This window comes from Elephas maximus, chromosome 15 (assembly GCF_024166365.1).
Source record: "Elephas maximus indicus isolate mEleMax1 chromosome 15, mEleMax1 primary haplotype, whole genome shotgun sequence".
NCBI classification, from domain to species: Eukaryota; Metazoa; Chordata; class Mammalia; order Proboscidea; family Elephantidae; genus Elephas; species Elephas maximus.
In genome coordinates, this window is record NC_064833.1 from 34148594 (window position 1) to 34175471 (window position 26878).

General features: G+C 40.7%; 1 protein-coding gene across 4 annotated transcripts in view; it reads left to right on the forward strand.

Moving 5' to 3' along the window:
* Window positions 1–26878, forward strand: part of RSPO2 (R-spondin 2) — a 193451-nt gene that overhangs the window by 1037 nt on the left and 165536 nt on the right. For all 4 annotated transcript variants that reach the window (XM_049854306.1, XM_049854305.1, XM_049854308.1 and 1 more), the window contains exon 2: window positions 137–393. In XM_049854306.1, the coding sequence (XP_049710263.1) occupies window positions 300–393 (94 nt within the window). In that variant the 5' untranslated portion in view covers window positions 137–299. The remainder of the gene's footprint in view (window positions 1–136; window positions 394–26878) is intronic.

A 26878-nucleotide genomic window follows, 5' to 3' on the forward strand; every position in this document is an offset into this window, starting at 1 on the left:
AGTGAGCTCGTTTCCCCTCCCCCCCGCCCCCCCCCCCCCCCAGCCGCCTTAAGTTGGAACGCATGAAGGCGCAGCTGCCTTCCCCGGGCTCTCTCCACCCCTCACCCACCCAGTTTCTCGCCCCCTGGTCTCGCAGGTTCACGGCGGAGAGATGTTGGTCCTGCTGAACTGACCAGTGCTGCTCCCGGGCCAGTGGCGCCTCTCCCTCTGGGTCCTCTCCAGCAGCGCGGCCGGCTCCTTGAATGAGCCCTTCAGCTCCCCGACTTTGAGAGACATCTCTCCCCCGCCCGACCGCCCAGATGCAGTTTCGCCTCTTCTCCTTTGCCCTCATCATCCTTAACTGTATGGATTACAGCCACTGCCAAGGCAATCGATGGAGACGCAGCAAGCGAGGTGGGTCTCACTCTGCCCGAGGGGCGTGGGGGCCCGGAGGTGTGGGGCGCGGCATTCATTTGCCCTGGGCTCCCAGGGTCCCAGCCAGGCAGGACTGTGCCCGCCACTATCGTTTTTGGGCACCACCGCCCCTACTCTCCCGGCCCCGCTCTGCAGTCGCCAGTCCGCGCGGTGAGCCGGAGCGTGACATGCAGAGAGCAGCACTAGCTGGGCGTCCCGCGGGCGCTCCGGGCGAAGTCGTGCAGTCCACACCCACGTTCGCGGCAGCGCTTCCACTCAGACTCTCTTAGCTTTAGGTCGCATTCCTTATCTGGCATCTTTTTCTTTCTATTTTTCGTTTCCCTCTGTTTTTTCTTTAGTTTTGTTCTCCTAGCTATCTCCCCAGCAGCGCGTCTGTCTACCCCTACTCCACCCAAGTTGCGCCCTAAATCCTGGCCCAGATCGTCGTGGACCTGGCCCTTCGTATCTGTGTGTGTGTGTGTGTGTGTGTTGGGGAGGGGTACCAAGTCGAGGTAGAGGACCCGCATTTCCAGGCAAAGGGCAGCATTGCCCCCTAAGAACCTGAGACCAGATGGGATGATCTATTGAACTTCACCAATTCAGCGGCCACTCGTGCGCTAGTTTTCTGGGAAGCGCTCGCCTGCGAAGTGATGTTTGGAGGCTGGCCCGACTCTGTACCCTCCATTTGCTTCCTCAGAAGCACCTATTTCGGTGAGTGGTTTCTGTTCCCGGTGAAATTCACTTGCGGCTTTTTAACCGCCCTTTTCCTCCCCATCAATTGTGTGCGCATCGGGGAGAGGGGAGTGGAAGCCTCCAGAAAGATTTCAGAGAGCTAGCTCTCCCGCAGATCTAGTGCGCTGCATTATTTCAGTCTCTGAGTCCTGCTGGGGTGCAGCTAATCTAGTCGCGTTTTAGGAGAAGGACTGCTAGACAGTTAGATCTGGAGGATTTAAACATAAACCTTAACACACACCTTGCATTACTTGGGCATGGAAGGTGCGCAGCAGCAACCCCTTGTAGGCATCTGGTGAGCGCTGTCTTTATCCAGCAGTAACTTGAGTTTTTGCGCGGTTAGAATTTGTTGGGAGGTAATAGATCTTGATTTTCCCGGTATATAAACGTCTCACTCGACCTGTGAGATGATTTGTTTATACCTCTTTATGGAATCTGCGGTCCTGCATTCAAACTTTGGAGGCTTATCGCACTCTTCTTTCTTGATGGCTTTTTAGGACATCGTTAAAGCTGTTGTCACCTCTAGGCAGGGTTAGAGGTTGGCGGGCCCGAGGGCAAAGCTCGAGCTATCTGGTGATGTGTGTCTTCTGTAGCCTGTGCTCGCCAGTTGACGATATGGATCTGTGGTTCATAAGATGGGAGCTATTCCTTCTCTCTTTCTTTTACTCTTTTGTTTCTAATATTTTGAAAATGCTTCTTATTTTCAGAAATTGTCCCGCATAAAAATACTAGGGAGAAATTTTCTTCCCAAAGGTCACGAGTGTTTGATACTGATGTTTGTCCTGGAAAAGTCCCTTTCCATCTCTTTCTCTCAACTTCCCTCCCCTCCCAACTGGCTCTTTTTTCCACCCTAGTATTTTCTTTCGAGGTATTATTCCTCAGAGCCGCAATTTTTGATTACACTGTGGTTAAAAGTGTTTGGAAAGGCCTTTCCCTCTCTTATAGGCAGAAGCTGCAGTCTGTTTGGTTGAAAAGCTAAAGTGCTTAATTTTATGAAACAGAAATAACCTAAAACCCTTTGCCAAGCTCTTGTTTGCTTATTAAGTGACATACTAATTCAGTGGTCGTTTTTGATCCACACTGCTGGTTCCTATGTGGTTGAGTGGAGACAACCAAGCCTACTGTTTTAGTAAAACTGAATGCAGAGATGCTGTTTGGTGGAGAATGACATTACAGCACTCCTGCGGCCAGAAGCGATACTGCACACTGTGCCGTCTGTCTCTGCAGTTCTGCCTATGCCTTCTTAGGTATCTGAGGCAAAATCTACTTGTTTCAAAGCTTACTTAAGCAAAATCTCTTGTAGCAATTACTATCCACATCCCCAAGCGCTGACATTTAGAAACCCAATTCTAAAGTGTGCAATAGCAACTTCTGCCAAACCAACCTTTCATTTTAATAAAATTCAAATGCTCTCAAGTGTGTGTAAATCGGTAAGGTGGTTGAAAAAAAAAAATCTATTGAAGTTTTTTTTTTTTTTTTCCTTCTTTTTCTTTCTCAACAGATGTCCCTTTCCAAATCCCAAGTTTCTGGCCCAAATAACTGTGGTCCTTAAAAGTGACCACACAATCTGTGCCAACAAAGGGTGTACTGTGTTTTTAATTAAAAGTGGAACTACTTAAAGGACTGGCTAGACAGTGTAGGGTGATAGTAGCTTTTCTGCTTTGCAAGGAAGCTTAAGGATTGCATTGTGAGAGTATTGAAATGAATAGAGATCTAACTCAAGTTGTGTGAATTCTCCCTCTTCACAAACTTAAGCTGGTTTTAATTGATCGCATGTGCACTGATTGATCCTATACCAATTGTTGTGCATACCAAACAATTGGCTCTCCCAAAGGAGATGGATTTACATTAGTTCCTTGGTGAATGCTTGACTACTTGCCAAATCATGCCAGCAGTGACAGTTGACGTGCTGGAGCCTATTGTGGTACCAACATTTCCCTTTTTCCCTTTGTTTTGGATGGTGGTAGTTAAATATTACTTTCTATGAAAAAAAGCGATTAGTAGCTTTAAAAAGAGAAAGTGTTGTAGCTTAGAAGATCAGTTTTCTCTGCTTTGTGCTAGGATGTAGGCATTTATAGTACCAGGATTGGTAGGCTAATGCCTGGGACCTTATTCTTTTTTTTTTTCATATTCCATCTGCAAATAATCAAACCTTCACTGTGGAGCGTTCTCAGAACTCCTTTGGCATTATGTTTAGTCTGCTCTATGATCTCAGATGCTCCATAATATCATTTTCTTAATGAAATAAAATTCTTGGCAGAGATCAGATAATTTAGTCAGTTAAAATCAATTGCATCCAGTCTGGAATGGAGAGCAAATATATCATTTAACTCTTATGTTTTATTTCAAAATATAGCCAGAGGATTGAGAAAATAGAATGGCAACCTTTCCTGCTTTTGAACAAAACTTTGTATGGGGGGAGACCATCATAAACAATACCAGTAATTACCTGCCATTCTTTCTTCTCCTTATCTTGAAAACAGAATCATAGATTAAAAATTCATTTGATAATTACTAATGGGATCTGGCCTCAATAATTTTCTGTTAATCAGGTAAGCATGCTACTTTTTAAAAAGCTGATTAACCACTAGAGTTTTGTGTATCAGGTAATAGTCCTAAGACTGACTGAGTCCTTTAGCCCTGCCACCCCGAAGCTAGCAGTCATTATTAGCTGCTTTTAACCCTTATTGCCTGTATCTGTCTTGAAACCTCTTATGATTTATTTTTATAATAAATGGGATTATTTGATTAGTTTTTAGACTAGTTATAAGCCACATTTCAGGCCTAATCACTGAAAGGTAGATAGACCAATCAAAACTTTATTACGGTCTTTCTGGAATTTCTTGAGCTTGATATGTAGTGACTTAATTTTATAGTTCATTCTTTTTAAATACCTAATCATATTTTAACCAGGAATTTATAACTACTTGATAAAGCTCTTTAAAAGCAGCAAGGCTCTGAAACATATAATTCATGTTTCTGGTGGTCCGAGGGTAGGGGGTGTGGTGTGACAAGTGTTTCCTGCTGTAGCCCTTTCCATTCTGAAGCTTCAGCTCCCTCCGTAACGTCTCATTTTCATAAGATTAGATTTGGCTTATCCCGTGAAACTGAAGTGTTCATGACAAATAGTGTGGTGTTTTTCTGGCAACTGAGGTTGGAAAAAATAAACATTTTCTCTTAAGGCTTATATGGCTAAATTAATTTACGTTTTTATTTTTTAAAAACTTTAACAAAGAGATTTGGAGGTATTTGTTTTTGTAAGTGCTTTTAATAATTGTTTATTTCTTGTGGTATTCTTTCAAAATGCAAAATGGCACATGGAACATATTAACCTACACTTAAAACGAAAAAAGCTTCAAAATGCATTTTGTAGGCTCGCTTTTTTAGGCTCCAAAGTATTTCAGAAAAGCTGAGGTGATGTTTAACTTTGCGGCATAAACGTGTTCTTTCTTTTCCTTTGTTCTCTCTCTTTTTTTTGTCTACTTTTTCTTCCAGCCTAATTCCATGCGTTTTTCGGGCCAGTGTCTTACTAGTGCGGAGAGGTCACAAAATTGCGGTCCTCAAAGCAACATCTTTTTTTTTGCTACTGATAAGTTGGAAGTGATTCAGAATAGGTGACGTCCCCCAGGCCTCCATTTAATTCTGGCTTGCTTTATCTGCTTTTAAAATCCACCTTAGTTAGAATCCAATATTTGCAGAAATCACAAGTTGGAAATGATACTTTAATTCCTTAATGCAAAACCACCTCTTGATTTATTCAGAGACTGACTGTCCAGTTTATGGATTATCCAGGCTACTTTTACTTCTTTCCTTCCAACTGACTGCCTTTTAAGCCTTTTTTTTTTTTCTGGAAGTAAGCACTCTTCTGCCTCCCAAGTACAGAAAATAGATGACAGACAAATCATTTGATATAATGCCTAATTATCACTTTGCTAAAAGGATCTGACAAGCTTTGGGATGAAAAGAAATTTTCAAATTGTATGTATTTTTCAAGATACCATGATGTCCATTTTTTGTAATTATCACCAGCAATCAAGGATGATAACTAGATGCTAATTAATACTAAAGTATATATATATCATATATAATTATATATAATAGAAAAGACATACATATATGTATATATAAGTGTGTATGTGTGTGTGTATATGTGTATACACACACACGCACATATATGGTACCTTCGTGGCACAATGTGTGTGTGTATATGTGTATACACACACACACACACACACATATATGGTACCTTCGTGGCACAATGGTTAAGCACTTGGCCACTATTCAAAAGATCAGAGGTTTGAACCCACCAGCTGCTCTGCAGGAGAAAAGACCTGGCAATCTGGGTCCATAAAGATTTGTACAGCCTAGGAAACTTTCTGGGGCAGTTTTACTGTGACGTGTAGAGTTGCTATGAGTTAGAATTGACTCGACAGCACACAACAACAACAATATATATATAAAGAGAACGCGAGAATGAGGATAGAATATTCCTACTCTTTCCAAGGCCAGCCTCCACCTGTTCCACATATTTTTTCTCTCCTCTAAGACCTTTCTGTATCGGTCACTGTCTTTTCAAACATGCCGCTATTCCCCAGTCCTAAAAAAAAAAAAAAAAAATTCTTTCCTCCTTACATTGATGCTCAATCTCTTACCTTTTTCTTTGCCTTTACCTTTCCCTTCTCTTGGTTAATAAATTCTGTTTTACTCACTCTTGAATCTGATACAATCTGGCTTCTACCTTCACCATTTTACTATAAGGGTTTTCTTAGTGGTCATCCATACTCGCTTCATTGCCAGCTCTTATAACACCATTGCAGTTGTCTGTGACTCGGTCCTCTGGAGATGTCTTCCTTTGGCTAGTGATGCAACACTCTAGTTTTACCTTCTACTTTTCTGCCCGTTTCTCTTCTTTGGGCCATTCATTCTGGGTAGGTATAGAATAGTATTTTTTCACCTGCATTCCTTTCTTTGGGGGATTTTACGCATACCTGTGTCAGCAATGGTTTTTTCCATGTAGAGTCATTTTACTCTAGTCGCAAGCTCCGTCCTCCTCTTTTAAATTACATTACCTTCCAGTTGCCTGACTTCTGCCAAAAGGGTAGATGTTCCATGCATACTCAGATTTGACAACTTGCTTCATCTTCTGTGTCTTCTCTCACATGTGTTCCTCTGCTTGGGTTCTTAATTTCTACTCTTGGGTAGAAATGTTCCTGTGAGTCAAGGCTGGAGGCCTCGTTGTAGTCTTTGGCTTTTCTGTTGTCGTTTTATTAATTCATTCAGTCTTTGTGAGTCTGCCTCAGAAATGTTTATATCCATCCCATCCTTAATTTCCTAGCTCATACCCTCATTTACTCCTGTTCTCTCAGCATCCACTTCTTTCTCACTCCATCCTTCACAGTGCTGCCACGTTGAATTTTTCTCAACCGCAGATCTGATCATGTTACTTCTCTGCTTAATAAGCCCCAAACATCCCGTGTCTCCATTTTGCCTGCAGAATAAACACCAGCCTCTCTCACATGGCATTCAAGGTTCCTCACCATCTGACCGCAGCCGATTTCCAACCTTCTGCCACCCTAAAAGCCCTATATGCTTAAGCTATACCAGATTACTTCATTTTCCCAGTGCACCATGTGTTTCTGTGCTTTTGTGTTGTGCACACGCAGTAAAAACAAAATCAGTGCCGTCGCAGTGCCCAGCTAAAATGCTACTACCTCTGCGAAGCCTTCCTGGGATTTTCTGCCTGCCTTTCTGAAGTCAAAATCAATTATTCTCTCATAGTCTTAGCTTTTTGTGCTACTGCTCAAGGACTCTCCCCCTCCCTTCCCCTTTATTCTGGTTATTTTGGCATATATCTTATTTTCATCATATTTGAAGCTTCGCTAGGGCAGGACTGTGGGTTACTCATCATGTACTCCCCAAACCAGGCCTAGTAGAGTGCTTCCTCCATCATGGCTGAACAAAAAGCCATTGCATATGAGATTTTTTCTTTGTGTTTAAAATACTTTTGATGACCTTGTGAATTTTTTAAAAGTTTGAGTTTCTTTGCACATAAAGTTTAATGAATGATTAAATATCACCAATAATAGGTGTAATCACATTATTTGTTGTTCTTCTTTAGAGTTTAAAGAAAACAGAGGAATAAAAACATCCTCAGCCCATTACTCATTCCACAGTCTCTTCTGATATTATCCAGAATTTTACAGACCATACTAGTGCCTGTTTTTGTGTATCCATGTCTGTTTATTATATGAGTGATAGAGTATCCCAAATGGCAGGTGAGTTTGGGGCTACCTGTATTTTTAAAAACACTCTTCCTAGAGAAAGGGGCAATAAGGGATTTTCATTCTCAAATACTTTACCCCATTTGAATAATCATTTAGGGGAAAAGAAAAAACATAGCTTAAAAGGCATTAATATTAATATAGATAAATTAGTGCAGGAAAATGTTTGAGAGTCACTCTTTTATTTGACTTTAGGATAATAAGTGTAGCTCTGAGGACACTTCAGTGAGAGACAGATGAGTGTGTGTATTTTAGAACAAGCTCTTATGTAGATGTAAATAGACTACATCATTTTTTTTCCTGTAGTGTCTTTCAGGAAAGCACTGTGCAGCACAGTGAATTACTTAATATGACCCTTTTAGCCATCCATGGTTTTGTAATGATTGGATGGGGCTAATAAGGTGCTTGTGGCCCACCAAGGGGATTGGGCAGCCTGCTAGTAATGCAGGTGAAGTGTATGGAATACTTGCAGGGGTGGGACCATGCAAATAAAGTGTATGGAACCCTAACAAGGGGGATTGGTCAGTTTTGGCATCCTGCTAGACTTAAAAAGAGAGCCAATTCTAGAGCAGTGGGGGACTTCACTACCACCAAGAAAGAAAAGCCAGGAGTGGAGCACATCCTTTGGACCATTGGGGTCCCTGAGAACCTTGTAGACCCAGGAGACAGAACTGTAACACAAGAGATGGCACAAGATGGTGAGAAGTCGTGGCAAGTGTGGCAGAGAACTGACAGCAGCAAAACCAGTAGGCTGGTGCAGTGGGCTTTCCAGCCCGTGAAGCAAGAGAGTTGAGCATCTTTGGCCAGAAGGCTTGCTGGTGGAGTGGGGTATCTCCAGGCGTTTGCCAGCGGAGTTAGGCTTGCCAACCCATGGAGCTAGAGAGTTGAGTGCTTTCGGGCGGAGGCTTGCAGGCGGAGTGGGGTGCCTCTGAGCACTTAATCAGTGGAGCTAGCCAGCTTTGTAATACTTGCCGGAGCAGGGTAGAGGCTGGACCGAGGGGCTGAGGGCCAGGGAGAGGCTTGCCTGCGGGCATTGCCTTGTCTCCTGGGTCTACAAGGTTCTCAGGGACCCCAGTGGTCCAAAGGATGTGCTCCACTCCTGGCTTTTCCTTCTTGGTGGTAGTGCAGTCCCCCACTGCTCTAGAATTGGCTCTCTGATGCCAAAACTGACCAACCCCCTTGTTAGGGTTCCATACACTGAAGAACTGTATGCTGAGTTGTTCCTGAACCTGAATTGTAACCTGATAAACTTCCCTAATAAACCCCATCATTGTGAGTGTAGTCTGTGAGATCTGTGTGGCCACTGCAATGAATTAGCGAACACAGCCAAGGAGTAGATAGTGCCATGCGAGGGATGGCTGGTGTAGGAATTGGTAAAAAAGGTTGGAGCGAGGGGGTGTGTCTGACCTCAGCTTCATAGGAATCAGCCTTGGGCTGTTGATGCAAATAATGACCCTTTTTCTTTCCCCTTGTGAAGTTAGACAAGGAGGTCTAAGGGTGCCGCCATGCCATTCTTACAGTTGGCACCATTTTTTTTTTTTTTTTTAACAACTGACATTTCACTACCCTTTGAAGGAGGTGGGACTGGACTGGTTTGACTTATAAGGAAGGTGAGCTGCTTACTGAAATGTTGTATGATTTTAAAAACCAACAATTAAGTGGAAGAGAGCTAGATTTAGACCCATCTTATCTGAATGTACTTGCTTTTCCTGTACACAGTATACTTCAGCCTAACATTCATTTAAAAGAAAATGAAATCACCTCTGAACCCATTCATGTCTACAGACCAGACTTTTAATCAGCTTCAGAACTTCCTACAGTTCATATTTATGCTAATTGAGTAACTGATAGTAAATAACTGAAGGCTGCGAGGGTGGAGGAATTGAGGCATAAGTCATAAGGATGTTCTGGTAAAAATTTGCAGACCTAGGACTTGAACGCAGACCTAGGACTTGAAACTCTGTCTGTGGTTGCTTGTAGTGCTAAATTTGTTTGATCATTACTCTTGTATATATAAATTATGGGAACCTCTTTTATTTCTGGTTTTCTAGTGAGAACATACATGTGTGTGCATGTCTCCGTGTGTGTAGGTGTGTATATATGCCTGGATTTTATATATACCCACCTGTGTGTGTGTGTGTATAAATGACAGCCTCTTTCACATGGCATTTGAGGTTCCCCAGCGCTTGACTACAGCCTGTTTGCAGCCTTCTACCACCCTGATAAAATCAGAAAAACCAACCAAGGTTAGAAAAAACTATTAAGTATATTTCTTACTTTTACTCTAAAATGCAAAGAATCTAACTATAGGTAGCTTCTTCTCTTTTCTAGTCATTTGGGGGAAACCTTTATAATTTCCTTTAAACTTTTCAACTTCACCTGCTGAAGGACATTAAAAGCAGTTATGAAATATAGTATGTAGTTTTTATACATGGGGTCACTATGAGTCGAAATTGACTCAATGGCACCTAACAACAGTAACAACAACAACATGTTTTTCAGCACCTCTCTTTTGAGCATGGTTTCTTCACTTGGGGTTCAGAGACAGGGACCAAGGTTTTTGTGAGCTTACTGAAATTATAAGCAAAACATTTTCTGTTTCTTTTTGGGGTGTAGGGAGAGGACCTAGAGCTTTCACTAAATTCTCAAAGAGGTCCATCTCTTTCCTTCTACAAGTTAAGAAGCATCAGTTAAAGAAATAGGAGTAGACTTTCTTATTAACCTGATGCCAAATAGCTGCTTCAAATTGATGTAGATGTACATCTTCTAAAAGTTCATTTTTTTTAATGTGGGTTTTCAACCATTTGTCATGTGCATACTTAACGATATGAGGCCACATTGGAAGCACTATCCCCAAATCTATTTCAGTAAATAATTACTTGGCCAGCAATTCCTTAGTCAGAGACAATAGTTGTTAAATTTTCCTCTGCATCCCCCCAGAAAGTTTATGAAAGTACAAAATAAATACACATCTTAAGGAGTCTTGTTAAAACTTTGCCTATGATCTAATTCTTATTTCATTAACAAAACAGTTAATACATAGTTTTAGAAATAGTTGTAATTTCCCAGCCAATGCCATGTGGTGCTGGCACTGATGTGACTTGTATGTCTCACAGTTCACAAAAATTGCTAGAACCTGAGCTTAGCACTCTTCAGTTCCAGCCAAGTGGGCTTCTGCTTGATTCTGGCTGCTTTGTCAACACAGTTTAGAATTTTTTACCGTGTTCCTTTTAGTCTCACACCTGGGGCTGGTTGAATAAAACTTGCCAGCCAGCCACCTCAGCTGTTAAAACGCACTGACCAATAGAGGGCACACTTCACATTCTTTTCCTTGTGCTTTGTTCTGAGTCCTGCAGGATTTGTGCTTACTTTGCTCCTTGGTTCACGTGGCAGACTTGCTTTCCTCTTTCCATTAAGATTGATGCTGAGATCATCATGATCTTGTCACAGAGGAAGAAAAAGGACTGAATAAGAGAGTTTTCAGTCTTACTGAGCATTGCTAATTTTGGTCCCTAATCTTCCAACAAGAACTTCTCATCAAAAGACTTAACCAACCTCACAGTTTGCCTCCTGTGTGGGATAGATACTAAAATTAGAGATTGCATAAACCTGGAGCTGGATTTCAGTTTTTATAGCCACTTTGAAAGACATCCCCCCCACCCCCCGCCCCTGCCCCGTAAAGAGCATACCTAAAAATTTAACCAACTGGTAAAGTTTGGGTCAGCCAAACAACTCCAAATTAATACTTCCCAATTAATTGCCAGATTCTTAAATCTTTATGGAAAGACCAATTTCTGTCAATGGGCCTCCCATATGTTTAGCCCTTTGAGAATGATGAAAATTGCCTGACCTTATTTTGAAAATTCAAGTTTAATTTTTTCTTTTCCTCTTGTGTAATAAAATCCCAGGGGTTTTGGTTAGCAGATGTAGCTCTTAACCATTCAATTTATTTAATCATCCAAACCAAAACCAAACCCAGTGCCGTCGAGTCAATTCTGACTCATAACGACCCTATAGGACAGAGTAGAAGTGCCCCATAGAGTTTCCACGGAGCGTCTGGCAGAGTCAAACTGGCGACCCTTTGGTTAGCAGCTTTGGCACCTAACCATTATGCCACCAGGGTTGCCTAGCTAATCATAGTGTGGTTAATATACTGTGACCAAACTTGGTGTATCCTATGTCCACCTACAAAAAACTAATCCTTTAGGTTGTTCTCGGATCTTTTACTGCCATAGATGGTCTTTGAAAGACTGTGCTCTTAATGAGAGACCCCAACAGCCCAGTGAATTGGGAGGAAATGCTCCCAGGGACCCCCAGTGACTGTGCCTGAATAAAGATTAAGGCAGTTCCTGGCAATGGGTTTTTTTTGTTTGTTTGTTTTGGAATGTCTAGGAGCCCTGGAGGCACAGTAGTTAAGGGCTGTGGCTGCTAACTAAAAGGTCACCAGTTTGAATCCACCAGCTGCTCCTTGGAAACTCTATGGGGCCGTTCTACTCTGTCCTATAGGGTCACTCTGACTAGGATATTGATCTTCAAGCATTCCATTTCATTTTTGACTATTTCCAATTTTCCTTGATTCATACTCTGTACATTCTGATTATTAATGGATTTTTGCAGGTGTTTCTTCTCATTTTGAGTCATGCCACATCAGCAAATGAAGTCCTGAAACTTTATTCCATCCACATCATTAAGGTCAACTCTATTTTTGAGGAGGCAGTTCTTTATTTGTTGTATTTTCAGTGGAAGGCACTCAAAAATTGTTAAAATTAATGGCAATTATTGACATTTGGTGTTTGATTTTTAGAGCTTCACTTTCTTTGGAAGTGAATGTGTGTTTATGGGTAAGATTTATAGGAAAATTTTGTGGGATTTGGGTATTGGTGTTGAGCTCTGCTAAGTAGATATGAATAAGTGGTAGAAAGCAGCTGTATATTGGGTGAATGGAATGAGCAAACTAGCTTATTTTTTTCCATTTATCTAAGGTTCTAGGTCCCTGTCATAATTCTTTGAGAGGAACCAGAGCTATCCTATTCCACAACACTTTTCTGACCAGCAAGGGATATCTCGTGCTACCCTTCTTCCCCCACCTTAATGTAGTAGAGAAACTTTTTTATGATCAGGGGACTAAATAACTTGAAAAGCCACTGGTGTCAGAAAAATGGACAGCAGTGGTTACCAAAAGCATGATTAGTGGGCTGAGTTAGGTTTTTGTGGAGTTGGGGAAGTGATTTGTATCACTCCTGATGGCCACTAAGTAGTGAAGTAGCTGATGTGGTTCTTGATTGAATCCTGTCAACTATGAAAGACGTTTTTGTCCCTTCCTTTAAATAATATTATTCTGAAAGTTGATCTAGATCTTGACAATTACTGCTTGAAAATTGGTTGTCCAAAATAATCAATTTAGTGCAATTTAATTGTTCCATTTTGGGAAGTAAAGAGAATAGTGCTTTGTAACTGCTATAGGTGGTCTCAACTTGATTTGAAAATGATTCAAGTGTATAATAACCATTTTAAAGGCTTTAACATGCTTCTACACAGTGAGTAGTCATCCTTTTTTTTTTAAATCAAAGAGGACGGTTTGAAGAAATGGAGAAGCTGGACCTAGGAAAGGGAAGAAAGTGCAGGAACATGACCACTTGTTTCAAGACTTGGAGGCCTGTCATGTAGAAAAAAAATGCAATTTATTCTACCTTTTGGAATTAAAGCAAAACGGTGGAAACTCATAGGGAAGAAGACTAAAGATTATGTTTAGGAAACTATTCATTAATGGAAGAGACCCTGTCTTGATGCCCTGACTCTCTGACTTTGAGGAAAATGCTTTTTTTCTAACAGTAGAGGGTATCTCTTAAGACAGTTGTAAAGCAGATGATTTCATAGAGTGTAGAGGGACCACAGTTCACACTGTAAGAGTCATGATGAGAACATCTATAATGCATCTGGCACATAACAGGTTCTTAAATATAAATTCTTGTCGACAGCTATTTGAACTACAGTTATGAGACTCTTGCCTCCCTAAATAGAGGAGACAGAACAAAACTGTTTGTTTAGATTCTGTATCATATGCCTCTGGGTCATCATTCTAAGCCTCAGTAATAAATAATAGTATAGATACTGAAGTTTAATCTGGATTCCTTAAACTGAAACCAAACCAAAAAACCAAACCCGTTGCCGTCGAGTCGATTCCAACTCATAGCGACCCTGTAGGACAGAGTAGAACTGCCCCATGGAGTTTCCAAGGAGCACCTGGTGGATTCAAACTGCCGACCTTTTGGTTAGTAGCTGTAGCACTTAACCACTACACCACCAGGGTCTCCCCTTAAAGTGAAGGGAAGGTTTATTTCTCAACTTACATGATCTTGCTGTCAATTTTTAGAATATTTCATTATGAAGAGTCTGAGCTCTTAATGCACAGATAAGCAGTATGGCATACAAATATTTTACCTTCTTTAATGGGAAGGTAAAGAAGCATTTGACAAAAATTCATCAACAGTAATACTTTGCACTATGAAAGTTACTAGCTGAAAGTTTGGTGGTTAGAACCCACCCAGAAGTGCCCTGAAAGACAGGCATGGCAGTCTGCTTCTGAAGGTCACAGCTTTGAAAACCCTATGGAGAAGTCTACTCTGTACACATGGGGCCACCATGCATCAGAATCAACTCACCGGTAACTAACAACAAGAAAGCATAATAGGCTTTTCAAATTCTTTTAGACAGGCAGGGAAAGGCAGGATATAATTTTAATGTTACTTGAAATGCATTTGCAGAGGGTGGTGATTGGTGTGTATGGTAAAGGGCCCTGTCTCCAGCTTTGTTGGAACAGCATTTGTTTTCTTAATGATTTGGTTGAGGACAGATGGCACATAGACTGTAGATTTGCAAAATACAAAGTTGAACAGGATGTTTAAAATGTTGGCTGACTGGTTGCAAAAAGATGGGTGGGAATGACAGGGTGAATTTAAGAATGAAATCTTAACAGGGTAAATGAAGAGTTTAGTTCCTAAGGTCAAAACACTAACTATGGAAGAATGTAGTAGTAGTAGTGGAATTGGGATGATTACTAGAGGTAAGACCACTGCCCATGTTGGAGACAAGGGGTTGTCATTGATCCTGGATACATCTTAAGGTTACAATGTGATACAGTTGCAAAAAGAAATTGGTTGCATTAAGAGAAATGTTTATCTAGATTCAGGAATAAAGCAGATGAAGGTCCCCAGTCCATATCAGAGGTAAGATATTCTGTTCTGGTTGCCTTTACGTTCAGAAGTACACTGGCAGCATCAATTATAATACTGATTTGTAGTCAGACCCTGTTTCAGTTAACCAGTTGCCATTGTATTCCCTGGGGGCTTTCAGTGGCTGATTTTCGGAAGTAGATAGCCAGGCCTTTCTTCCAAGGGCCCTCTGGGCAGACTTAAACAGCTGACTTTTCAGTTAGCAACCCAGCGCTAAACCATTTGTGCCACCCAAAACTAAAAGCCCACTGCTGTTGACTGAACTCTGACTCGTAGCAACTCTATAGGACAGAGTAGAACTGCCCAATAGAGTTTCCAAGGCTGTAAATCTTTATGGAAGCGGGCTGCCACATCTTTCTCCTATGGAACTGCTGGCAGGTTTGAACCGCTGACCTTTCAGTTAGCAGCCGACTGCTTAACCGGTGTGCTACCAGGGCTCCTTTTGTGTCACCCAGGATCCTTTAAATCCTCATTTTATTTTCACAACTCTGTGAAATAAGCATTATTATTAATTATATTATTATTATGAATAGTAGTAATGGTGGAAGTAGACCCAGAGGTGGCAGTAGATGTAGTAGTAGTAATGGTGGAAGTAGACGCAGACATGGCGGTGGATGTAGTGGTAATAATAGTGGAAGCAGACACAGGCGTGGTAGTCGATGTAGTAGTAGTGGTGGAATTAGACACAGACGTGGTAGTAGATGTAGCAGTATTAACAATGGAAGCAGACACAGAAGTGGTAGTAGATGTAGTAGTAGTGGAGGCAGACACAGATGTGGTAGCAGATGTAGTGGTAGTAGTTGTGGAAGTAGGCACAGATGTGGTGGTAGATGTAGTGGTAGTAGTCATGGAAGTAGGTGCAGACGTGGTGGTAGATGTCGTGGTAGTAGTCGTGGAAGTAGATGCAGACGTGGTGGTAGATGTAGTGGTAGTAGTCGTGGAGGTAGATGCAGATGTGGTGGTAGATGTAGTGGTAGTAGTCGTGGAAGTAGACGCAGACGTGGTAGTAAATGAGTAGTAGTGGTGGAAGCGGGGTAATTTGTAGAGGTGGGACTACTGCACATAATCACAGAGACTGTTCACTACATGAAAGCATTATGTGAATGAGGCCCCTGGACTTGTGTATACAGTGGCCTTGAAGATGGGGATGCTTTAGATATGGTTTAAAAGCCCATATGGTTAAGGTTCTTTCTGCCCCTAAATTTCTATGAAGCTGTATGAATCCCAAGAATCACCTGAGTGTGTTTATTCCTTTTTCAAATAAAACCATGCATCAGACTGGCTTCTTGTTATTCATTTCCTTCAGCTGAAATGGAGCTGATCTCCCGTTGAAGTTTACTGGCCTTCAAGAGTTGTCAGCATCCTTTATGGAGCATTACTGCAATTTTAATATTGTCTACTATTGCTTCTGGGGTTAGAGGTGTCTTAAATTAGTCCCCTGTGATTTTGAGCAGCACCTTATATTGGCATTTCCAAGAGACTTATCTATTCTTGATTGCATAATGTATAATAAAGGGCTAGTAGGAACATCTTCTAAAACTATTGTGACAATTTTTGAACATAAGCAAAAGTAGAGTCATATAATGAATCCCCATATATACATCACCCAGCTTGAACTACTATTGAGATTTTGTCACACTGCTGCTTTTATTTATTTTTTTACTTTTTATTGGTTGAGATGTTATAAGGCAATTCCTAGATATTATATCTCTTCACCCTACATATTTCTGTGTGCATTTCTTATAGATATGGACATTTTCTTAAAAACCACAATTCATTAACATACCTAACAAAATTAGGAGAGTCCTGGTGGCCTAGTGGTTAAAAGCTTGGCTGCTAAGCAAAAAGTCAGCAGTTCAAATCCACCAGCTGCTCCTTGGGAACCCCATGGGGCAGCTCTACTCTGTCCTATAGGGTCACTAAGAGTCGAAACTGACAACAGCACAACAACAAAATTAGTAATTACATAATTAACAGAATTAGTAATTCCTTGGTAACACTTATAATCAGTATGCAATCGGATTTCCCCCAATTGACTAAAATGTCTATGGGTCAGTTATACTCTGTCCTGTAGGGTACTGTGAGTCAGAATCAACTCGATGGCACCAGGTTTGGTTTCGGTTTTGCATGTATGAATTAGGATTCATAAAACACTCATTCATTGTATTTGGTCGGTATCTCCCTCACGTTCCTTAGAATGTAGACCAGCACTTCATCCCCACCCATTTTTACATAGCATTGACTTTTTGAAGAAACCAGATCAGTTACCTGCAGAATGTCTAACATTATGGATTTTTCCATTTGCTCCCCTGTGGGGGTCATTTAACTTGTTCCTCTCTCCTTCATGTTTCCTGTAAAGTAGTTGTCCTTGAAGGTTTGATGAGATTCAGGTTAAACTCTTAAAACACTTCACAGATGGTGCTGCATCTTTTCCTGTTACATCACATTAGGGAGCCTACAACGTTCCCTTGTGAAATTCTTAGTGATGGGTTCATTAAATTCTTAATCAGTGGGGTCATGTGGTAACAGCCTGATCCCTCCACATTCAGGTTCCCATTATCCTTTCATGTAATGGTTTCTTCCATTGATGATCTTGGTCTGAGTTACCGGTTTCATTAAAAAAAAAAAAAAAATGCTGTAGTGTTGTTTTTGACTCATGGCAACCCCATGTGTTGCAAAGTAGAACTGTCCTCCAAGGATTTTCGTAGCTGTGACCTTTTGGAAGCCAGTTTTTCAAGACTTGTCTCGGTGGTTTTGAACCACCAACATTTTAGTTAGCTGTGTTCTTAACTGTTTGTGCCACCCAGAGACTCCTTCAGTTTCACTGGGGGCTGCAAAACAGTGATTTTAAAAGTCTTATCATTCCTTTCACATTAGCTGAAATTCTTCTAACTAAAACAAACATTCTTTTCAACCATAGCTATTTTACTCTGAAATTACAGTTCTTACAGGAATGGCGGGCTATAGCTTAACTCCTCCCTTTAATTGCCAATTTTCAGAGGGAAGGGTCAGTGCAGGTAGGGCTGTTCTTAACTGTTAGGCTGGCCAGTGGGTCGACTTCACTACCAGTGAAGAAGTGGCTTTGATTTGTGTCAAGCTGCTGCCTGTCAGGTGGAGGAGGTGAAGTCTTCCAACAATTTGTTTACTGAAACATTAGTGGTAGAATGACATTGAAGTGTTTTTGGCTTCTGCTACCAGGAATGAAATGCAAGCCTTCTGAAAACCTGAATCCTATTAGACATCTTCTGATAATGTTTTCTGTTAACAGCTTTCAGAGAAACTACTAAGTGAATGTACAGTAGCTTCAGCCTGGTGTAATCTGAGGCTCATTGGGTAGAAAAACAGTACTTTGTGCTACTTAAACACTCACTGAAAGGCTTAGAGAGGAGAGGAAGGAAAATATTTGAGGAGATCAACTGGATGTGGTAGAATAGAAGTAACGTCACCTGAGAAGGATTAACGTTTCCCCAAAGCTTGACCTGAATGGCAGCTCGCCACTTAGAATTTGCTCTCTCAACCCATCAACTGCTTGTGTTTTTTTTTCCTTTTTTTTTTTTTTGCTGTGTAGTCCTTAACTTGCCGGCATATAAAGAAAGGGTCTAGAGATTACTTGTCTTCAGGGGTTAAGTGGCAGTGAAGTTTAAAAAAAATGAACATTCTTCCTACTTATTAGCTGCAGCTGGCTTTTTCTAATTACAGAAATCTTTCCTTTGTCCATTTAAAAATTTAGCTCATTGCTCCCAGTCAGGATCCCATTGGTGTAGTTTTGTATGACCCATTGGAAGATATTTATCGTATCTACATTTAATAATTTTATGATGTAGTGAAGTTGAAAATTTAATTCACACAAATGTCTATGGGGAGAAGTAAATTAAGTAGCTTGTTATAAATTTTGAATGTAAACACATTTACTATGGGGCTCACAAAAACAAACCTGTTGCAGGAGGAAATACAACATTCTCTTCCTGGTAAAGTGCCTTCACAATAATTAAGAAAGCAAAAAGTATCACAAACTAAAGAAATTGATTATATTGCATGCAAGCCAGGGGGTAGAACTAAGAGTAGAAGTAGCTCTGTTACTAATGAAAGGTTTTTGAGCTCTAATTTGCTTTCCTGCCCCTTCAACCTGTATGTTTTAAAGTAAGAAAACAAATGAGCTGTAGCCAGTAATTAGGGCAAGTAGCTCATGTCCTTCATACCTCATTTTTTTCCCTCTTCATTTAGTTTTGAAAGTTATTTGGTAATAAACCTCCATATTGTTGAAATGTTTCAACTTGGAAGCGAATGGTAAAGACTTTACGTTTTGTTCATGTAAGTAGCTGGTTTAAAGAAGAAGGGGGGAAAAAAAAAACCACTGGGGGTTTTTATGACTTTAAAACCAACATGTGGTCATTGTTGAAAATTTGGAAAATAGAGAATAACACAAAGAATAAAACAAAACTGATAGACAATCTTTCCTCTCACCAATAACCACTATTTACAATTTGCTTAACAATATCTTCCAGCCGTTTTCGTCCATTTTACATAAATATACATTTTTAAAACATAGTGCATCATAAACCCATACTCTTAAGTATTTCATTGACATTATAATAGCTACATGATAAGTTATTGTTCTCTATGCAACTTTAAAATCTAGTCCCCTATTATTGGAATGAGGGATGTCATTGCTGATGTGAGGTGTGTCAAGTGAAAGCAGAGAATACCAGAAAGATGTTTACCTGTGTTTTATTAACTGACTATATGGATCATAACAAATTCTGGATAACGTTGCTAAGAATGAGAATTCCAGAACACTCAATTGTGTTCATGCAGAGCCTGTGCATAGACCAAGAGGAAGTTGTTCAAACAGAACAAGGTGATATTGAGTGGTTTAAAATCAGAAAAGGTATGTGTCAGCATTGCATCCCTTCACCATACTTATTCAGTCTGTATGCTGGGCAAATAATCCCAGAACCCAGACTCTAGGAAGAAGAATGCAGCATCAGCATCGGAGGAAGACTTATTAACACCCTGTGTTATGCAGATGACAGAACCTTGCTTGCTGAAAGTGAAGAGGACTTGAAGCACTTACTGATGAAAATCAAAGACTAGAGCCTTCAATATGGATTACAGCTCAACATAAAGAAAACAAAAATCCTCACATTTGGACCAATAAGCAATGTCATGATAAATGGAGAAAATATTTAAGAAGGATTTCATTTTACTTGGATTCACAGTCAACGCCCACGGAAGCAACAGTCAAAAAATCAAAGGGCATATTGTGTTGGGCAAGTCTGCTGCAAAAGACCTCTTTAAAGTGTTGAATAGCAAAGATGTCACTTTTGAGGACTAAAATGTGCTTGACCCAAACCATGATGTTTTCAGTATGCATATGAAAGCTGGACAATGAATAAGGAAGATCAAAGAAGAACTGATACCTTTGAATCATGGTGTTGAAGAATATTGAATATACCATGAACTGCCAGAAGAACAAACAAACCTGTCTTGAAAGAAGTATAGCCAGAATGTTCCTTAGAAGCAAGGATGGCAAGACCTCGTCTTAAGTATTATGGACATGTTATCAGGAGGGACTAGTCCCTGGAGAAAGGATATCCTGCTTAGTAGAGAGTCAGCAAAAAACGAGGCGATGGATCGACACAGTGGCTGCAACAGTAGGCTCAAACATAGCAATGATTGTGAGGATGGTGCAGGACCAGGCACTCTTTTATTCTGTTGTACATAGGGTTGCTATGATTTGGAACCAACTCGATGGCACCTAACAACAACATTATTGGACAGTTAAACGTTTAAGTATTATTAAAGATTTACAGTACTATTCATGATGCTGCTATGAATATCCTTGTACGGAAATCTTTTCCTACATCATTTCTACTTAGGAATTAGTCCTAGAACTAGGTAGAGCAATTAACACACTGTAATTGTTACATTTATTGAGTACTTATATGCCAAGCATAGTTCTTAATACTACATATTATTTTATTTAATCCTCCAAATGACCTAGTGAAGTAGGCCCTGTTTATTTCCTTCATTAGAAATAACCCATTGCTGGTGAGCCGATAACTTGCCCAAGGTCATAGAGCTAGTAAGAGGTAAAGGTAGGATTTCAGTCTAGGTATTATGGCTCGGCCATGCTCTTAAACACCAAGCTAAAAAGTACGGCGCTCAATCTTGTTGCCAGTTGTTCTCCAGAATTCTGTAACCATTTTTAATCTATAGGTGGGAGATGAGGTGCACATTACTTTGAGCCTATGTTAATTTTTCTCCCGCCTTCCTTCCTTTCCTTTCTCCCTTGAGTGTGTCTGTTGAGAATAAGAAGTATCTCCCTTGTCCCCAAGAAGCTCACAGTTCAAATAGAGAGACAGGAAATTCTTTCCCATTTTTTTCCTGGCTCCAAATAACTTTAATACCCAGTCAGTTGCTTAAACGTTTGTCCTGGTTTACTCAGCAATACTTCCTATTTCTACACTCCCTTTCCAGTATATTTTGAATCTTCTTGTTCTTCTAAGTCTGCCATTTTGTAGACTACACTGTCATGTGTCCCTCCTAAACCACTCAGTCGCCTTCCAGCTAATCTTCCCTGACCCATTCTCCACAGGGCCGCCAGAGTGATTGCTTATAAAACAGAAGTCAGAGCATTTGATTTCCCTGCTTAAATGCTTCAGTGGATTTCCATTATACCTCAAATAAAATCCTAATTTCTTTGCCCAGCCTGCAAGATCTGTGTGACCTAGTCCCTGTTTACTTCTCCAACTTTCCTTTTGTTGTCTATGCTTAATCACATTGACTCTTTTTCCATTTCTTAAGCACTTTAAACCTGTTCCTGTCTTAAGACCTTTTCATTTTTTGTTTATGTTGTTTAGGAAGCCCTGTCCCCACCTTTTCATGACTAGCTCCTTCTCTGATAGCTGTATCTAAAGTAGCACTTTTTTTCTACCTCTTCATTTTCTGCAGTTAGATTATCAGGGCCAGGGCTAGGGTGAGGCAAAAGCGGGGACTAGGGCTCAAAATCTAAGGAGTACACTTACCTGAGCCTAAGAGTGAGTGCCTTCTGGAATTTTGCACTTTTTTTTTTAGGAGCCTCACTGTAAACCCTAGTGGTGTAGTGATTAAGGGCTACAGCTGCTAACCAAAAGGTCGGCAGTTTGAATCCCCCAGGTGCTCTTGGAAACCCTATGGGGCAGTTTTACTCTGTCCTATAAGGTCATTATGAGTTGGAACCGACTCCACAGCAGTGGGTTTTTTTAGGAACCTCACTTAAACCTCACCCTAGTCTGGGCCCTGCTTTCTGTAATATCAACTGTTTATTTCTTAAACACTGTAGAATTCTCTCTCTCTCTCTTTTTTTTTCTTCTGAAACCCTTTTCCTTTGTCTCCTGGGCATATAGCTAGTTGACATTTCCCAGACTCCCTTGGAGTTAAGTGTGGCTATAGACTCGAGTTTTAACTAGTGGAAAGTGGGCAGAAGTAATGTACTTACTACTTCCAGACCTGGAAGCCTCCTATGGGAGAGCTTCTTGCTCTTCTCTCTGCCAACTTGGTGCAGAAGATCCAGCCCCTGGGGACAGCAGAGCCACAAGGTGAAAAGAACTCCCTGAAGAACCCTGTGGAAGTCTCCCTACTGACCTGACATCTGCATTGGACTCTATAAGAGCAAAAAACAAACTTGTATTGTGCTAAGCCACTAAGATGTTGAGACTTGCTTGCTCAGAAGCTAGCCTTGCTTGGCCTAAACAAGGCAGACTCTGTTATTCCCACCAAAGCTTTTGGAACATAAGCTCCCAAAGGGTGGTGGCCTTGTTTACATTGTGTCAGTAAGGCCCAGTACAGTGCTTAGCCTGTTGTGGGTATCCAAGAAATATTTTTTGAACAAATAAGTTCAGCCTTTAAATAGCAATATGTGAATAATTTAATACAGAATGTCAGAATAATACAGATAGAACTATCTTGTGTTCCAGAGGGGAAAGAACACTGTGGAATGATTCTCTAGAAGAAAAAGTTTCATAAAAATGGGGACTTAAGCTAACGGTATTCACTATTTATACAGTGGTTCTTATATTTCTTAGCCACACATGTTTTGAAAACCTAAAGATGCAGGACAGTGATTTTACACTGAAAAGGTGGAATATAATTACAGCTCACATATTTAGGCTATACCAAATTCTTTTTATAGTTTGACGCCTATGACTAAACAATATCAAAAATTTCTTTCCTTTATTTCTTCATGATTGTGCCCAACATATGTTTGAACTTTTGTGGATTTCTTAATTGATACAGCATAGAAGTTATGCCTACTTCTATTAGCAATCTAGTGAAATCCCTTGATGTTCAAGGTTCAATAGACTGTTATTTTACTTGTGATAGAAACATTTGTTTGGGGTTAGGATTTGGTCATGTTTCTTCCAGAAATGTCTGTGAGCTCAAAGGAGAGAGCATTGTGCTGGCATTGTACTGTGGACGATGGGAAGGATTTTTTTTTGTTGTTGTTAAGATTGAGGATTTCCAAGCCTTTTGAGAAGAGAACCTGATTTTCGTTTCTTGGAAACCTTGAGATCCGGGCGGGGGAGGAGGATGGGTGAGTGGACAGTGACGGTTCCTGCTAATGAAGTTCCCAGGCAGCTCTCTGGTAGGGTCAGAGCACCTTTCCACCAGGAAGCTCGCCTTCCAAGGCAGGTGCAGATAAAATGTATGTACTGTAGTGCCAACAGATGGCCTAGGTTTCATGATCTGTAAGATGGTCCAGATACACAGGTTCAGAACCCAGTTAAGGCCTGTTCTTGTGAGTTAGGGTTGAGTCAGTTCTGCCTCGTGGCTTCCCCATGTGTGCAGAGTAGAACTGCTCCCTAGGGTTTTCAAGGCTGTGACCTTCTGGAAGCAGATCTCCAGGCCTGTCTTCTGAGGTGTTTCTGGGTAGGTTCAAACTGCTAACGTTTCGACTAGTAGTCGAGTGCTTACCTGCACCACCCAGGGACTCCAGCTAAGACCTAGAACGTATAAAACCTCAGAGTCTTTTATTCCTATTTATATTCAAGAGTAATTGGTAACCTACTGTACCACCTAAGTTATTTCTAACAACAACTAACAAGCTAACTTCAGTAGCTCAGCCACAGCTGTGTGTGTGAGTGTGAGAGTGCATGTATGTATGTGTATATCTGTGAGAAAGAAGCAACTTAAATTCATCTTTTTGACCAGATATCCCACCTATCTAAAATGAAGATTTGACAAAATGATCCCAAGACTCCTTCTAACAATAAAATTTGCATTTCTGTTTTTTATTAGGTCCAGATTATCCCCCTGATTAAAATTATTCTGTTTCTTAAATACAGTGTAACATCTATTAGATTATTTTACATCTCTGTACCTTTTTTTAAATTTATTTTTAATTGTGCTTTAGGGGAAAGTTTACAAGTCAAGTTAGTTTCCCATTCACAAATTTATACACATATTGTTTTGTGACATTGGTTGCAATCCCCACAATGTGACCGCACTCTTCCCCTTTCCACCCTGAGTTCCCTGTGTCCATCCATCCAGTCCCTTCCTGTCCCTTCCTGCCTTCTCGTCTTGCTTTTGGGCAGGAGTCGCCCATTGGGTCTCGTGTATTTGATTGAACTAAGAAGCATGTTCCTCATGTGTGTTATAGTTTATCTTACAGGCCTGTCTAGTCTTTGTCTGAAAATTGGGCTTGGGAAGTGTTTTCAGTTCTGAGTGAACAGAGTGTCTGGGAGCCGTAGTCTCAGGGGTACCTCCAGCCTCTGTCAGACCAGTAAGTCTGGTCTTTTTTCATAAATTTGAATTTTGTTCTACATTTTTCTCCGGCTCTGTCTGGGACTCTCTGTTGTGTTCCCTGTTAGAGTGGTTGGTGGTGGTAGCCGGACATCATCTACTTCTTCTGGGCTCAGACTGGTAGAGGCTCTGTCTGGTTCATGTGGTCCTTTAGTCCTTTGAGCTAATATTTTTCTTGTGTCTTTGTTTTTCTTCATTCTTCTTTGCTCCGGATGGGATGGGACCAATAGATGTTTCTTAGATGGCTGCTCACAAGTTTTTAAGACCCCAGACACTTCTCACCAAAGTAGGATGTAGAGCATTTTCTTTATGAACTGTGTTATGCCAGTTCACCTAGGTGTCCCCTGAGACTATGGTCCCCAGAAGCTCAATCCTTCAAGGTGTTTGGATGTGTCTAGGAAACTTCTATGCCTTCGCTTTGGTTGAGCTGTGCTGACTTCCCCTACATTGTGTGTTGTTTTTCCTTTCACCAAAGTTGACACTTGTCTACCATCTAGTTGGTGATTTCCCCTCCCCACTACCCTCCTAACCATCAGAATATTTTTTCTGTGTGTAAACTTTTTCTTGAGTTCTTATAATAATGGTCTCATACAGTATTTGCCCATTTGTGAATGACTTATTTCATTCAGCATAATGCCCTCCAGATCCATCCATGTTGTAAGATGTTTTGTGGATTCATCATTGTTGTGTAGTATTCCATTGTGTGTATGTACCATGGTTTGTTTATCCATTCATCTGTTGATGGGCATTTAGGTTATTTCCATTTTTTTTGCAATTGTGAATAGTGCTGCAATGAACATGGGTGTGCATATGCCTATTCATATGATGGCTCTTAATTCTCTAGGGTATATTCCTAGGAGTGGGATTGCTAGATCTTATGGTATTTCTATTTCTGGTTTTTAAGAAAGCACCATATTGTTTTCCAAAGTGGTAATACCATTTTAGATTCCCACCTTCAGTGCATAAGAGCTCCAATTTCCTCACAATCTCTCCAACTTTTGTTATTTTCTGTGTTTTCATTAGTGCTGGTATTGCCGGGGTGAGATGGCATCTCATTGTAGTCTTGATTTTTATTTCTCTAATGGCTAATGGAGCACTGGCGGTACAGTGGTTAAACATTCAGCTGCTAACCAAAAGTTTGGCAGTTTGAATCCACCAGCTGCCTGTTGGAGACCCTATGGGGCAGTTCTAGTCCGTCCTATAGGGTTACTATGAGTTGGAATGGACTTGATGGCAACGGGTTAATGGCTAATAATGATGAACATTTCCTTATATGTCTGTTAGCTGCCTGAATGTCTTCTTTGGTGACGTGTCTGTTCATATCCTTTGCCCATTTTTTAATTGGATTATTTGTATTTTTGTTGTTGAGGAGTTGAAGTATTTTGTAAAATTTAGAGATTAGACCCTTGTCAGATATGTTGTAGCCTATGCCATTGTTTTGCTATTTGTAAAACGGGGGTGATCGCACTTACCTAGTTTATAATTTTGTTGTGAGGGTTAAGTAGATCCTATACTAAGGAGCCCTGGTAGCTCAGTGGTTAAGAGCTTGGCTGCTAACCAAAAGATCAGCAGTTTGAATCTACCAACTATGCCTTGGAAACCCTCTGGGCCAGTTCTCTTTTGTCCTGTAGGGTGCTGTGAGTTAGAATCTACTCGATAGCAAGGGGTTTTTGATTTTTATGTTAAGTAAAGCTCCTGGAACAGTGCCTGGCACTGAGCAAGCATGCAGTGACTTTTAGCTGCTGATGCAAATTAAGCTTTCCGCTTACTCTGTGGATGTTTTTTTGCTCATATTTGCCTCCCACACCAGGTGTCTAATAAATTCTCCATTCATGGTTTTGAAAGATTCTCTGAAATAGTGTCCTTTTAAAATCTGTTCTAACCCCAGTAAACTTCTGCAATGTGTAGGGGTTGGAGAAAAGGTAGTGATATTAATTAAGCATTGTTGATCATGGTGCCGAGGAATACATCCCAATTGGAAGTTTTGGTCAAAATCATATTCACTGCCATCAAGTCAATTCCAACTTGTAATGACCCTGTAGGGCAGAGTAGAACTGCACCACAGGGTTTCCAAGGCTGTAAATCTTTATGGAAGCAGACTGTCACATCTTTCTCTGGTGGAGCAGCTGGTGGGTTCAAACCACTGAATTTTCAGTTAGCAGCCAAGTGCTTTTAACCACTGCACCCCCAGGGCTCCCCTGTCAAAATCATAGGTATTATTCTTTTTTTAAAGTTCTTTGTAATAAAGCTCATTCTTTTAATCCTAGTCTGTTTCATCATGTATCCAGGAAAATACGTTTTTCTAATATCCCCCATTTATTAGCATTAAATTTGAATTTCTTAAAGGCAGGGAAGAATAAAAAAGGCATATGCTTAGAGATTTGCTTAGGTCTGTTGAGATGCAAAATACACCTTATAAAAATGATGTCATAGAAGCATGTATATCTAGAACTCTAA